This window comes from Petromyzon marinus, chromosome 53 (assembly GCF_048934315.1).
Source record: "Petromyzon marinus isolate PM22_M1 ecotype Great Lakes invasive population chromosome 53, UKy_Petmar_22M1.pri1.0, whole genome shotgun sequence".
Classification (NCBI taxonomy): Eukaryota; Metazoa; Chordata; class Hyperoartia; order Petromyzontiformes; family Petromyzontidae; genus Petromyzon; species Petromyzon marinus.
In genome coordinates, this window is record NC_133719.1 from 11,037,992 (window position 1) to 11,052,484 (window position 14,493).

At 46.9% G+C, this 14,493-nt stretch overlaps 1 protein-coding gene across 2 annotated transcripts; it reads right to left on the reverse strand.

Annotated features, from left to right (window-relative positions):
- Nucleotides 1-200: 200 nt before the first annotated feature.
- Nucleotides 201-11,253, reverse strand: LOC116953998 (RNA-binding protein Nova-1-like). 2 transcript variants are annotated; one of them, XM_032974378.2, is made up of 4 exons: nt 11,066-11,253; nt 5,387-5,530; nt 3,699-3,838; nt 201-2,346 (listed from the first exon to the last, which is right to left on the reverse strand). In XM_032974378.2, exons 1-4 carry the CDS (start codon nt 11,124-11,126, stop codon nt 1,411-1,413), a joined length of 1,281 nt encoding a protein of 426 aa, XP_032830269.1. In that variant the 5' UTR covers nt 11,127-11,253; the 3' UTR covers nt 201-1,410. The 2 variants fall into 2 exon arrangements, with proteins under 2 accessions (XP_032830269.1, XP_032830268.1); XM_032974377.2 differs by having other exon boundaries at nt 11,009-11,253.
- Nucleotides 11,254-14,493: the final 3,240 nt, after the last annotated feature.

Consider the following 14,493-nt stretch of genomic DNA (forward strand, 5'->3'; position numbering starts at 1 on the left):
TCATTGTGGTGGCGACATCTCTGGGGGATTTTTAAATATTTCATCTGTATACAAAATTTCAGCCTCATCGACGCTGGACGGCCCGGAACACACGACCAATTCGAACATCTGCAAGATAACTGCCGTTTGTTTTTTTTGGCTTGCAATCTCGTAGGAGGAAGAGCGAGATTCCAGAAGGCGATCAGAGAGCACGCAAAAGATGGGTATCCCACGTTCGGTTAAACCGGTTTTATTTAAAGAAGTGATTACATGCAATGTAATTTGGTAATGAAATATGATGCAAACAAACGAAGGGGGGGGTTTTCACATTAAACCGCAGCTACATACGAACACTAGACTCGCTAATGGGGCACGCGTATTCACAATTCATCTTCAAACGGGTGGCGAAAGCTATAGAATGAGTAGATGTTTGCGGTTTTAGCTTCTGCTGATTTCCGTGTTTTTTTTAGTCTTATCAAGAGTTATGAAAGGTACAGTGAAATCACACAGGGCTTTCTTGGGCCCAAGACTAAATCAACGGTGTCCTTTCCTGCTACCGAACCTTTCTTCTCCACGGTACAGCGTATACCCCTTCACATTCCTCTTCCTGTCAAAAACAAACAAACACAGGGGCTCTACCAGCCCGGTGAACTACGGTACGCGGTAAAAGGGGTGCTGTCTTAACTGGGGGTGACCTTTCCTCTCTTCAAGTTAATTCAAGATTAGCTTTTTTTTCTTTATTCCTTAACCAAAAGGCTTCCGTAAACACGCCCCCCCAACCCCTAACCCCAGAATTTAAGCAACGTGTAATCACAACGGTCAACAGCTAGGTTCGAAAAAAAATGCAAAGAAACACTTTAAAAAAATTACTCCTAACAGGAAGGGGGGGGGGGGGAGAGAAAAAAGTTTCAAAATGCTCGAAAATCTTTCAGTTTCCAACAACCCCCTCCGTATAAAATATACACCAACGTACTCACGGCGACCGAGCGTGCTTGCTTTCGGCTGGGTGGCGTGGGCAGTCCAAGTTTGGCGGGACGCTGAAATAATAATCGGGTTAACATTAAAACAGAGGCTTAAAACGAGAGCTTGTCCCCAACAAAAGCCCTTGCGTGCCTATCAATTTATCTATTCTCACACGCCCGTTTGAGACACGGTAAAGCCTCTGCCTCAGCCCACGTCTACTCACGGACGCAGGGACGGCCTTTCTCTCTCTCTCTCGCCACATCCGAGTCGGAGGCGTATGGAGGGGTGGGATGCTAGGATGGAGGGGGAAGAGGGGAGTGGGGGATGGGATGAGGATGTTGGAGGTGTGACGGCTGGGTTGGGTTAGCCCGGTGGGGGCGATGGTGTGGACGGCGGGGGGGGGGGGCGGAGGTGGCGCTGACATGAGCTCGCCCACCCGCCCGTCCAACCGCCAGCCCGTCTGCCGCACTAGCGCCGCTTGCTGGTGGCGCGGTTGACCTGCTCGGCGCCGACGCGCTTGCGGATCAGGAACTCGGCGGCTTTCCGCGCCGCAGCCGTGCCCAGGATGGTGACCCGTCGGTTGTTGGTTCCCGGCACGAACTCGCCCACGCGCGAGATTTGGATGCGGGTGCCCGTTGCCTCCTGGTAGTCCATGAGCGTCTGGCCACCCTTACCCAGGACGGCGCCGATCAGAGACTCGTGCACCTCCAGCTCCAAGGTGCCCACCTCCTCCACACCGTAGCCGTCGGTGGGCGCCGCCTCCCCCTGCTTCTCCTCCTCGGTGCCGTCGGCCGCCACGCCCAGGGTCTTCATGCTGTAGCCGCAGCGGGACAGGCGGTCCAGGGCCTCCGTTACCGCCTGCAGTTCTTGGCCCTGGAAGCCCTCCTGCAGAACGGGCTGCGGGACCGCCGTGACGCGCGACTCGTAGCCACTCGCCGCCATCGCCTGCGGCCACTGGTACTGCTGCATGGCGGCGGCGTAGTCTCCCGCGCCGCGCCCGTACCACTGCTGCTGGTGCTGCTGCTGCTGGTGGTGGTGCGGGGGTGCGGCCTGCTGCTGCTGCGCGTAGGCCGACGGGGCCGAGGCAGGCACCCCGGCGCTGGGACCCCCGGCCGAGTGCAGGCCGTAGCCTTCGGGCTGCGCCGGGTAGCTGAGGCGAGGGCAGCTGCTGCTCTCCGGGTGCTCGACGATCTTCTGCACAATGAGGCGCACGGCGATGCGGTTCTGTTCGCGCGTGCCCGCCACGCTCACGACGCGCTCGCGCCCTGCGCCCGTCCAGCCGCCCGTCATCTTCTGCGACACCTCAAGCCAGGCGCCCGACTCGTGGATGATGTAGCGCACCGTGTCGCCGCCCTTGCCGATGATGAGCCCTGCCGTGCTGTTGGGCACCACGATCTTCACGTGCTGCACCGCCGTGGAGAGCGTGGGGGTTTGATGCGTCGGTTAATATCGATGATCTAGTTTAATTAATACATTTTCCCCACCCCCGAGCAATTTCATCCAATTGTGCTTATGGCGATGGTGTCATGAGACCAAGTATCAATTTGGATCTCTCGCAAGACAACCTTTGGAGTCTTCTACCTCATCCATTTAAAAAACAAGCCGTGCCCCCCATGTCAGTGACACCTTGCCCCGTCCGATTCATACACATTGCATGCAACTGGGTTAATGCCAACTCTGTAGCCGTTAGAACCCCTCACATGAAGGACATTAAAAAGGGAATTTATTCTTGAATAGCAAAATTTCAATGAATCCTGTCATTTCAACACATCGAAACCAATTGCGTGTTGGCTGTTGAAATACATAGACTCAGAAGGTCCACAGGATGAGGGTCGTACATTTTTGTTGTTGTGGTGGAACGGATCGACGTCTGTTTATTACTGTTGCGTAATTGCATCACACGTAAAACCATGGACAGCCAAATATAGAAATACGAGTCAAATACAGCAATAGACAGATTTTACAAACGAATTACATTAGGTGGCCAAGGGGATGATTAAGGGTGCCCTGCCCGCAGCAGAAGGGCGGGCAGTTATGTACATACACACACACGGACTATGCGATGAGTAATAATACACGCAAAGTTTGATTTATCCATGGCTAAAGACAGTTGCCTGGAATGTCGCATAAAATTACCATACTGCGTGTATAAAGCCATACCGCCGTGTTTTCAACCACTGCGGCCATATGGAAAAGATGGTGAGTGCCCACTGAGATTAAGTCTCTCCCGTGGGCTGTTCTATAACGTGGAGGCCGGGGGGTGGACTTGCACTGCTTTGTAAGAGTTCCAAATGGATTCTGTGTATAACGTATGGGGGGGGGTCCTCAAAAACTAAGGTGCAGAATATCTTGGTGCAAAAACACAAACACCACGGCCATTAAAATGATGGATGGGGGGGGGGGGAATAACAAAAGTTTATCGATTTAATCAAATACAAGAATCTAAATTACACAATGCATCTACTTATTCCAAGGAAGCCTCAGTCTCAAACAACAATCACAAATAAAAGTCCTGCATTGGGATGTTTGGTCAATTCCATTCGTGAGCTTTTGGCATGTATGCCAATTATAATGTTTTAAAAATTCCAATTATATATTTTAAAACAATATTTAGCTTGCATGCACATTTCATGTTCTCATATCTTTAGGCGAATTTAATGAATTGGGATAAGAGGCGTCAAAGACGGCGTGAGACAAAAACAACTTGTCTAACCCGACCCCTAAACCGTGGGGGGGCACTGGCATCACTGACATACCATATTTCCACGATCCGTCTCGGTGGAAGTGGCTGGCGCAGTCTTATCAAGGCAGCCGTAGATCTTGTCTGCGATGAAGTCGTGGGCTTGGACGATGGCCTCCTCCGTGCCCTGTACGAGCGCCACCCTCTCCATGGTGCCTGCAGGCAGCAAAGGGAGGGGGGGGGGGGGGAGTCGTTTTCGGACTGCCCTTTACACCGGGGTATCCTAATATTGCTTTTCACGCAATAAGCGGACTTGCATCATAGGTCTTTTCAACACATTTGAAAAAGCACTCCCAGTGGCAGCTGTCCCTGTGGGTACAAATTTAGCCATAAGCTGGCTTGCATTTGGGGACTAGACTGTCAGTAGGGGACGATGATTGCTATGTCTAATTGGGTAATTCTGCATCTCAACAGAAACTCGTTGAGCTGTTGCATTGCTCTTACACTGGCAACCAAAGTTCAATTCCTGGCTGTGCCCGACATCAATGGCGAGCGATACCTGGAACCAAATCTGCGAAACCCCTTCACCAACAAGCACTGACCAGCATGGTTTATGGTCAAACAAACCTCACGTCTGACACGTGGGCAAACCTTCATTCACCGGTGGATTAAGGGCAGTAAAATTAGTAAGAAATATAACGTCGCAATGGCGATGCATCTCGCAGCACAAAAAAGCGAGACATTTTATATATACAACAAAACAATGGATAGAAAGGAGATGGATGCGAGGTCATTACTTATGCATCAGTAAGTGGTGTTTTCCCAAATTCTACAAATATATCCAAAACAGTTTCAAGTAAATTACGTGGCTTGTGTGGTCACCCCCACTGAGTCCCGTTAAACAGACACTGCTCCATGCAACATCAAGGGCAAGGTATTGTTGTTCATTTATAGCAAGCACAAAGTTGCCACAAATGAACCACAATACCTTGCTGAGATCAAGGAGCATAAACCATCACGCAAACTCCAGTCATCCTCGCAACAGCTTTTAGCTAACCATCGGACAAAGACGTCACCACATCGCGCTCTTTCAGATGCACTTCTGCAGACATGGGGAACGCTCTTCCTTCTGATATTAGGAAGCCACTGGAACTATGCACTTGTAAATCACCGAGATTAAAAACTAATTTTTTCGAGCTACTTTTTGTGTTTAGTTTGTTGTTCTTTCCCCGCACCTCCGATTAGTCAGTTGGCCACATACGGTGCAAATGTAGTTCAAAGTACATACATCTTTCCTGACATCTTAGCTCCTTTTCCATTCCTTCTCTAACTCTCCATTCAATCGCTTCCCTTTCCAATACCTTTATCCAAACATTATATACATGCCATCCACATTTATATGACATTTAAATATGCCACCATGGGTCGAATAACGACGCTTGCTTTGCTTGCTTTACGATGCACCTTCGAGACACGACACATTAGAATAGAGTCAGATTGTTTTCTGGCGTGGAGCTTTTGTTCTTCTCAAGTGTTCTTGTTAACTTTCACCAATTAATCCCCATTAAATTAGGCCGATAATACGGAAAAACACATTGGCAAGTAATGTTTCTACTGTCTATGGGAAAACAGGGTCCGATTTACAACGGGGTTTCCAGCAACGCAATGTCAAAAGCGGGGACCGACTGTATACTAGATATCTTCCATTGTGTAAACTGGTATCTAAAAAAGTCAATCCATGAAGGCCAGGGGTTGGAGGCGAACCTGGAAAGAACTCGCGAGCCTTGGAGATCTTGATCACGGTGCCCGTGTCGTTCTGCAGCTGGACGATGGTCTCGCCACCCTTGCCCATGATGGCCCCGACGGCGCAGTTCGGCACCAGCAGCTTCAGGAAGAAGCTCTTTTCCTCTGCCGGGCAAAACGATGACAACGACCAACGCCGTTGCAGTGCAACGCGTGAACATAATGTCACCATATTATAACATTGGCAAGTTGCTTTGCATGTTCGAATTCAGATTTCACTTCATCACTCCCGACGCCGGCCTGATATCAGTAACTGCCCTACGTATACAAACTGATCTGTTTACCAGTTGTTTCTCCAACATAACTCCAAATTGTTTAGCTTCTACATATTTCATTTTCTCATTTTTATCTCAACCCAAATTTGCAGTCTTTATTTTTAGCAAACGTCCCATTGGACATTACAATAATTATCGCTAGTAATTCCAAGTATGCAACTTTCCATGGATACTATAAAGTTCAGTTTCAATGAAAATGTCTTCATTAATTTCCATGCTTCAGATCCATCTCAAAAGAATTTGTTTTGCAACCAATGGACATTACTAGCCATGGCATAGGAAATAACGTGGACAATTCTGACCATCATGGAATGAAAACTGAAAAGCGTGCATGTGTGGTGCATGCTAGGAATTACATTGAAACAGAAGAGGGAATACACGGATTTGAGAATGCATCTTTGGGAGAGAATAGCAATTGAGTGACAGGAAAAAAAGAGTGAATGCAGCCTGGAAAATGCCCACCACGGAGATGGAATGATGAAATCAGCTCGGATGCAGGTACTCTGTGGATCAATTCATCACAGGACCATGAGAGATGGTGATGGCCAGGGGTGGTGGTCTTCATCCAGCAGTGGATATTTGAAGGTCGATGATTTTAAAACATACAGCTGACCAGTTGCATAAGTAGTAATGTATTGCTACCCTTGGGTGGAATCATTCAACAACGTGATTGTCATTGGGATGGATTCAAGGTCAACAATTGACTCCATACTATTTTTTTACATTGTGGGGAATTGTAATGCCAAAAGGGTGGCTGCAGGGGTGACGAGCACCAATTACATACGAATGGTAAAATGTGTGTGGTATAACCCCCTAATCACGATATTTGATCGAACCATTACAAAGGGGGGGGGGTGTAAATCGTTACGTTGATAATAAAATTATAAACGTATTCATAACCGAGTATTGCTCTGTTACAATCCTACAGAGTCTCCAAGGTTGGGGGGGGGGGAATGTGAATAGCTTTGAAACAAAATAAAAATACAAGCTGCGATGTAAGAACAGCAAACTGCAAGACGTCATGGGCAAAAAAAACCCACCTAAAATTTACAACTCAAAGAAAAGCTCTCATGTTGTAGATATTTACATTTTTATTTTATTTTACCAGGTAAGGCCCACTGAGCAAGATAGCTCTTTGTCAGAAGCAACCTGGCCACAAATGATATCCCAATGAAGTGGGCTTATCATCATCATGTGGCTTATCTCGTGGAAATTTTAAGTAGCCAAATACTCGGAATGCATGTTTCTAAATGTGAAGGGAAAACCGGAGAATCCGGAGAAAAATCTACACGACCACGGGGAGAACACGCAAACTCCAAATATACAGGCATCGGGGTCGGGATCGAACCCACGACCTCCTGTATACCAGGCGAGGTGGTTAACATCTCACCACCGTGGTGCCCCGGCCATGTACCTTGGTCTTCAGCATGGACTTGAACAGGGGAGTCGACAGCATGGATGGCAAGAAGAAAGGGAGTTTTAAACGACTGAGGCAGCAGAGGTGAAAATAGTTTTCTTTCCTTACTGTGGTGTCGCTTTCACGTGCTTAAATAGCTCAATGTATTAGCCCCACGAGGGAACTGTGGGAAAACTCGATCATGAGGCTTGTGATGATTTAACATCTCCTTCAACGCCAATACCATACATTTTAACATTGAATAGATCATGGGGCCAGAACAGAAATCAATACAACCCAAGGTGGTGAAACTTTAGCCGTAGCGATTTTGTTCAACTAATAAGAGTTAATTATTTGATAACCCACTAATTTCAAATGGTTATCACATAATTGAATGGTACTGGCCATATTAAAAACTTAAAACTAGAGCAATAGCCCAGTTTGCGTCGGGGATACGTTTCCTGAAAGGTGTGACGAATATCTTTGGAACCTCCAATTCGCACGGTTGGCTACGTACGGTGTGGAAGAAGTTCAACATAAGTATATTCATACAAACGACATTAAAGCAAATTTCCCATCCACCAAAAGACTATATATAAATAATATATTGTAGTCTACATCATAGTATATTTCTTTATGCGTGACGCGCAATAGTTCGTGTACAGGGTAGGTGGAGGCGAAGGCCGAGGTGATGAATACGAGAGGGGACGGCCGATGCTGTTAGCGACATGTGGGTTGAGGCAACGCTAATCGGGTAGCGGTGTTAATGAAGTGACAACGGATTTGCAACACGACATAGAAGGGGGAAACGTAAAGCAGGATATTTGCTATACTATCATCATGCCACCTCAGGAGTGATCGACAAGTGAAATATCTGGTCTTGGCTCATGAACAAGTTACACTCCGTTTGCATTCTTTGTTTTTTGTTTAATTTCTACAGTTTTGTTTGCTACGTGATCATACTTTGTTATGATTCTCACAAACAATTGGAAGTATTTTGATAAGATTAAATTGTAATCACAGCTTCATTTTTGGAGATGCCAAAGAGTTGTTAAGATGTATTGCCAAGGTACCAGTCAGATCTGAGGTGCGGAGCAAACTGCCCCTCACTTTGTTCATCCCTGGCTACATAAATGCCGATTGCCAGAAACTTTAAAGTATTTCCGTCATTACTTCTTTTAGTGCCAACGTCACACTCCTTTCCTCAGAATCCACTGGCCTAGCTATCCATGCAATAGCTGTTACACGGCAAAGTGGATTTATAGTCCACATTGAGACCACATTTATAATTGAATGTGAGTTTCCACAAACCAACTTCAGTGGATTTTACACTTTGCGGTACAGGGAAAAGTCTAACTTAAGATGTATCCTACAGTAATGTTTAAGTCCAGACTAAAGACATTCACTTTGACTTCAGCCTATGGCTGCTTCTTCAAAATAAATATGCTCACCGTTTCTGTATGTATTTTTGTGCAGTCACATTTATAGATGTGCACATATCCAAAGAGTATATCAATTATTCACCTTAAATCTTGACTTAAAGCTTTCGTGACTGCAGGAATTCATTTTCGTTGGGTCTTTCAGTAAAATCACGTAGATAGAATAGAATAATAAAAATAAAGTGAATAAAAATAAATATAATATTAAACTTAATTCTCAAATGTATCGAGTTTGTCTCGTCAAATAATCAATGATTAATTATGTATTCACTTTATCTCAGCCTATTCCAGCTGTCACAATTTTTGTCTGAGTGACCATGTGCCCAAGAAGGCTAACGAATATTGAGCCAGCACCACTGAGAACATGCAATCATATTCCGGTTTCAAGAAAAACCGGCTTTCTCACCTGTTGCCAAGTGAGAATGTAAAAAAATGCTATTCAGCTTGGAGATGGAGCGTTGAAATGCGATGTGCTCATTTGTAGGCTCACCGGTGCATTGTTACATCAACCACAAGACTAGCCGTGGGTGTGAAAGCATTGAGTAAGCCTTCAAAAGCAGTAGCTTGATCATCATGGCCGATGACAGCTGTGCGAGTTTAAAATCATTAACTCCACGTGCTTGAATGGCTGTGCAACACAACGTGAGATCTTTGCGGTAAAACATAAAAACAGGGGTTGGGTGGGGTAGCAGTGGTAATAAAGTGGTTCATGATCCGCACCTCCCGCCACCCTGAAGAAACCTGAGTTTGATTCCCAACCACGTTCAATAAGTGGCGCCAGTGATATCGGAACTGTTTCTGGGCCCCTCCTACAACCCACACGGACCAGCGTGGTCACCTACGGTCAAACTAATCCTACGACCGCCACGGTTGCGAGGCCTTTGTCCAGCAGTTGATTGACAAGGGGGCGGATATTTTTAAGTTAAAGGTCACAAAGCGAGTGGAAATAATGATGATCGTTATTTTTTTTTACCTCACATGTTGGTATATTACATTAAGTTCCCGCCCTATGTTGGAATTTTCTGATTTGATTAAAAAAACCTTCGAATTCAATTAAACATGCTGAAATTAATTTGAGGTTGATTTGATATTTCAACATTAAGCTTCTAAAACGTGAAAAAAACCACTTTAAAGTATCGATGTATTTCAGCCGGTGAAATGAATCTTATAAATCAATAGGTAGGGGAGCGGTGGTGCAGTGGTTAGAGCACTGCGCTCTGAATTCTAACAATCTAACTCCCCGCCGCGACTACCATCCGTGGCGAGTGATACCAGCACACGTCCGGGTACCCCCACACCACATTCGCCGAGTTCTGTACGGCCAAACCACCGCGAACGATATGGCGCAGTGAAGCCTTCAATCAGCAGTGGATTTACAAAACAGCTGTACATTATTATTTATATTGCATTCGTCAAAATAAAAAAAAAAATCCCTCAATGGGTTTGATGAAACAATGTTAAATGGGGATTCACAGCATTGTTTACGGAGTCACAAATGTACCTACGTGTATTAACAATGAAATGTATAGAAAATACTTAAGCAAAAGAGCTTCGGGCGTTTCATGCTACCGGCCATCAAACCGCTGGGCTCCTGGGATGGTTTATGCGTTTGAATTAACCCCCCCCCCTTAAGTATAACGCTTACACGTAGTTTGTTATTTAAATCATTGCTCAAGGCGTAAAACGTTCGTGATGTAAACCAGCGGAGCACTGCCGAGGAGCACTGAAGTTGGGTTTGGCTTCGCGAGCTCGGCCGACGCGGCCGTTTCGTCGCGCCCGTTGCACAAAACGGCACAACGGCCGTTACGGATTTTTGCCCCCCCCCCGCCCCCCTCAGGTGTTGCAATGTAATTATATGCAAGAGCAACAATGCCTCGGATGTTATGTAAAGCGGTACCAGCGAATAAACTAGCCGCAAACCCTTTCCCCACGCCGCCAGCAACCCCTCACGCGTTCGCCATTTAAATACAAGGGGATTACGACCGCGGCGGACCTGTTTGCATGAAAAACCCACCAAAGTGTAAATCTGCATATAAATCGATACAAATGACATACGTACAATAATACAAGCCAATTGTGTGGTTATCGCTGCCGGCCTCTGCTTCCACGCGGCTGGGCCTAGCAAAACGCCTTTACCCTCCCCCCCGACCTTTGCCTGAGCAGCGGCGCGGGCCTCGCTCGCCTCGTCCCGCGGCGGGAAACCCAGGCAAGCAACGGGGGAGCCCCGCGGACGAGCACTAGGCCGCAAACTCCACATCCATCGCAAAGGCGACACGGGGATAGGAAACAATCGCGGTGGGGGAACCAAATTAACTCGCGGTCAAACAAACGAACCCCCCGGCCACGAGACGTTAAGTAAAGCAAGGCGGGCGCGCACGCGAGTGCGGCCGACGGGTGAGGCACGGCCGATGGTTTTTTTTTTGGTTGGTGGTGATGATGGCGCCTGCGCCGCCGCGAGGGCAGAGGCCTCCACCTTTGTGCGTGCGCTTGTTGCTGTCGCCATCGCCGGGCGCGTCCAGCGTCCTCTTACGCGACTCCCGCTGCTCCATGTCGCCATAAGAGCCGTTCTCGTGCGCCGCTCCGCTCGACATCGTCGTCGTCGTCGAGGGTTCGGTGCTGGCCGTTGATTTTCTTGGCGCGCGCGCGTTTCCCTCCGCAGTCAATTCCGCCGTCGATCGCCACTTGGCCCTTGGGTGGGGGGGGGGGGGGAAAGGGGGCGGGGTCTCACTCTGCCGACTCCTCCTCCCTCCCCCTATCTCATACGGCCATTGGTCCGCGAGCCATCACGTGACGTGAGAAAATACGCGGGAAAAGGCGAGAAGACGCGGGGAGGGAGGGGAAGGGGTCCACCATCTTGGTTAAAAAGGGGGGATTTAAAACCCCTCCCCTTCGCTAGCCCCCCCCCCTCGCCTTGCGACTCTCCCCAGGGCAACGTGGAGGCTAAGGCGGGGGCGGGGCAGAGGAGTGACGTCAGCACGCGTGTTGGCGAATGGGCGCCAGGGAGTCCCTGAGTAAGATGGCCGCGATAAGTGACGCGTGCGAAGCGATGTATTCAGCCGTTGATGTTGTGGTGTTGGCAGTGATGAGGAGGAAACTGGCACTCTGTGGGCACTACGTTACACGAGTACGGTACACGTGTAGGTAAGGTGGACGACAACAAGAACAGGGGGGTGAGAGAAATGGAAGGAACCGAAAAGAGAGGACAGGAGAATGGCTTGACGACGCCGTAAGAGATCGGTGCCGGAAAGATGTGGCCGCCTCTCGAGCATATTTGGGCCCAGGAGAGAAGAGGAAAGTGGAAACAAATGACGAAGTGTGCAGCGGGCACCGACGGCGGGCTATCTCCCTCCCCATCGTGGTGGTTGATGGTGGTGGTGATGTGGATGGGCCGTGCGCGGTCACGTGGTACGCGTGACGCTCCTTCAGCCAAGTGTAAGACATACTGCGCCTTATACAGCGGTGATTAATACAAAAAAATATATAACAATATTTATTCCTGTACGCTTTATGCTAATAAAATGCTGCAATGACGTTTGCGTCGAATAACTCGCCGCTCATTAAAGCGTTATAATTACCTCACGAACAATAGTTACGTGACTGACATTCTCAATATACTGCATGGCACAAATAACAGTCCAGTAATTACTCTTTGGTTCTATTGGGTAAAGTCACGTTGGTGAAAATAAAATAACAAAAAATCACGACGTTTCGGCCACAACACAAGCGGCCTTCATCAGGTGAAGGGACGAGACTGTCTGGAGGACAGCGCTGGAGTGGAAGAAGCCACGCTTAGATCACGACCTTTAAGCTGTGTGAGAAGAAGATCTAAGCGTGGCTTCTTCCACTCCAGCGCTGTCCTCCAGACAGTCTCGTCCCTTCACCTGATGAAGGCCGCTTGTGTTGTGGCCGAAACGTCGTGATTTTTTGTTATTTTATTTTCACCTACGTGACTTTACCCAATAGAACCAAAGAGTATGGATCCTAGCAGTCACGAAAGCTTTAAATCTAGAATAGTCCAGTAATTCTTACACTTGTGGTTGACAGGAAGTGTAAGAAATAGAGTATTGTACCTTCACATTCTCACAGGCGCTGGCAGGAAAGGTGTTGGTGTTCTTCATGTCAACATCAGAGGGCTTGTGATTAAATTAAGTCAACTAATACTAGAAGTGGCAAATCTTGACCCAGACATTTTTTGCCTAACAGAAAATTTCTCACTCCTGCCGTCAATGACTTGCAGATTGCGATTGACGACTACAACGTTTTTCGGCTTGACCGATGATCTAAAGGAGGTGGAATTGCCATCTATGTTCGTAATACTATTGCATGTTCACTAGGTCACTCCTTGTTTAAAAAAATGTTGCTTTGAAGGTCTGGCTCTCAGAATAACTCTCCCAAATAATCAACAGATATTGGTAGTGTGCTGCTGTCGACCGCCTAGTGGGAAGGATGTTGAAGCTGCATCTGCACTTAGCTTTTTGGGGGCCTCCCTAATGGTGAAATAGTTTTAGTGGGTGATCTAAATTGGAATTGGCTAAACCCGCCGGCCGTGGCCACAAATTTTGCAGATGAATTTAATCTGTTTCAATTAATAAATATCCCCACAAGACCCAACCTAAATAATCTGGGACAGTGATCTCTGCTTGATGTCCTATTGACAAATGCCCCTCACAATTTCACACTGACTGGTGTTCTGGGTAATAACCTTAGTGATCACTCCTTCATTTTTGGGGTGAGATCATCAGCCAGACCCAAAGCCCCCCCCTAAATTGGTTGAGAAGCACTCTATGAGACACTTCAGCACTCAGGCATTTACTAATGATGTGCTTCACTCGGATATTGACAAGGTCTGTGATATCCCCAACCTGACTATGGCTTGGGAGACCTTCAGGTACACGTTTCTCCAAATTCTTAACAAACATGCTCCGTTAGATTTAAAACTAAAGGCAACCGCCCACCATGGTTTGATCCTTTGATTACAAAGCTCATGCAAACTATGGACAAGGCTTGGACTCAGAAAAGTAATTTGGTCAATGACTGGCTAGAATACAGGATTTTAAGGAATAGATGCGTCAAAAAAATACGGCATGCAAAAAATGCCTACTTTTCCTCCACTCTCCTGGAATCACATGGAAATGCCAGGATTTTCTGGAAAACAAATGTATCGAAAAGGCATCCAAAACAGACAATCTGCCCATTGAGCTTAACCGAAATGGGGGAATATTTTTCAGATCCCAAAAAAATAGTTGACAATTTTAACCTTCATTTTCTGAAGCTGGTAATCTTTTTGATAATGTATTGGGAGTCACCCCTGCTCATGCAAATTCCTACACCCCTGTCCAAACATTAAACGAATTTAGTTTCCAGCCAATCCACGAAAGTAATGTTCTGAAACAACTGTCCTACCTCAAAGGGTCCTCTACCGGAGCAGATAGTATTCCCGTCTTTGCACTACTAACTGTTGGTCACCTAATATACAAACTTATGGCCCATATTTTCAACCTGTCCATCAAAGAAGCATCAGTTCCTCTAGAATGGAAACATTCCTATGTCCGTCCACTTCACAAAGAGGGCCCTAAAGATAATCCAAACAACTACCGACCTATCTCAATTTTGTCCCCGTTGATGAACATTTTTGAAAAATTATTGACCTACCAAATTAGCAGTTTCCTGTCCACCAACAATCTACATCTAAAACAATCTGGGTTCCGAAAAAAATACAGCACCACATCTGCTGCATTAGACTCTCTGAATCACATTTACAGTAGCAATGATAATAAGCAGTACTGTGCCTGTCTTTTTCTAGACCTGTCCAAAGCTTTTGATACAGTAGACCACAACACCCTGCTTAGTAAACTAAGTTGCCTCGTTTTTTTCCAAAAACGCAGTAAAATGGTTACAAAATTACCTCTTTTCTCGCACTCAAACTGTATTCACAGATGGTTGAAGGTCAAACAGTGT

Excerpts from the sequence above, each read along its gene's own strand:
- LOC116953998 (XM_032974377.2), bottom strand. The coding sequence starts at position 11,126 with ATGTCGAGCGGAGCGGCGCACGAGAACGGCTCTTATGGCGACATGGAG. Across the intron at positions 5,531-11,008 it reads CAACAAGCGCACGCACAAAG|AGGAAAAGAGCTTCTTCCTG; the intron begins GTGGAGGCCTCT and ends TTTGCCCGGCAG. Across the intron at positions 3,839-5,386 it reads GGCTCGCGAGTTCTTTCCAG|GCACCATGGAGAGGGTGGCG; the intron begins GTTCGCCTCCAA and ends TGCTGCCTGCAG.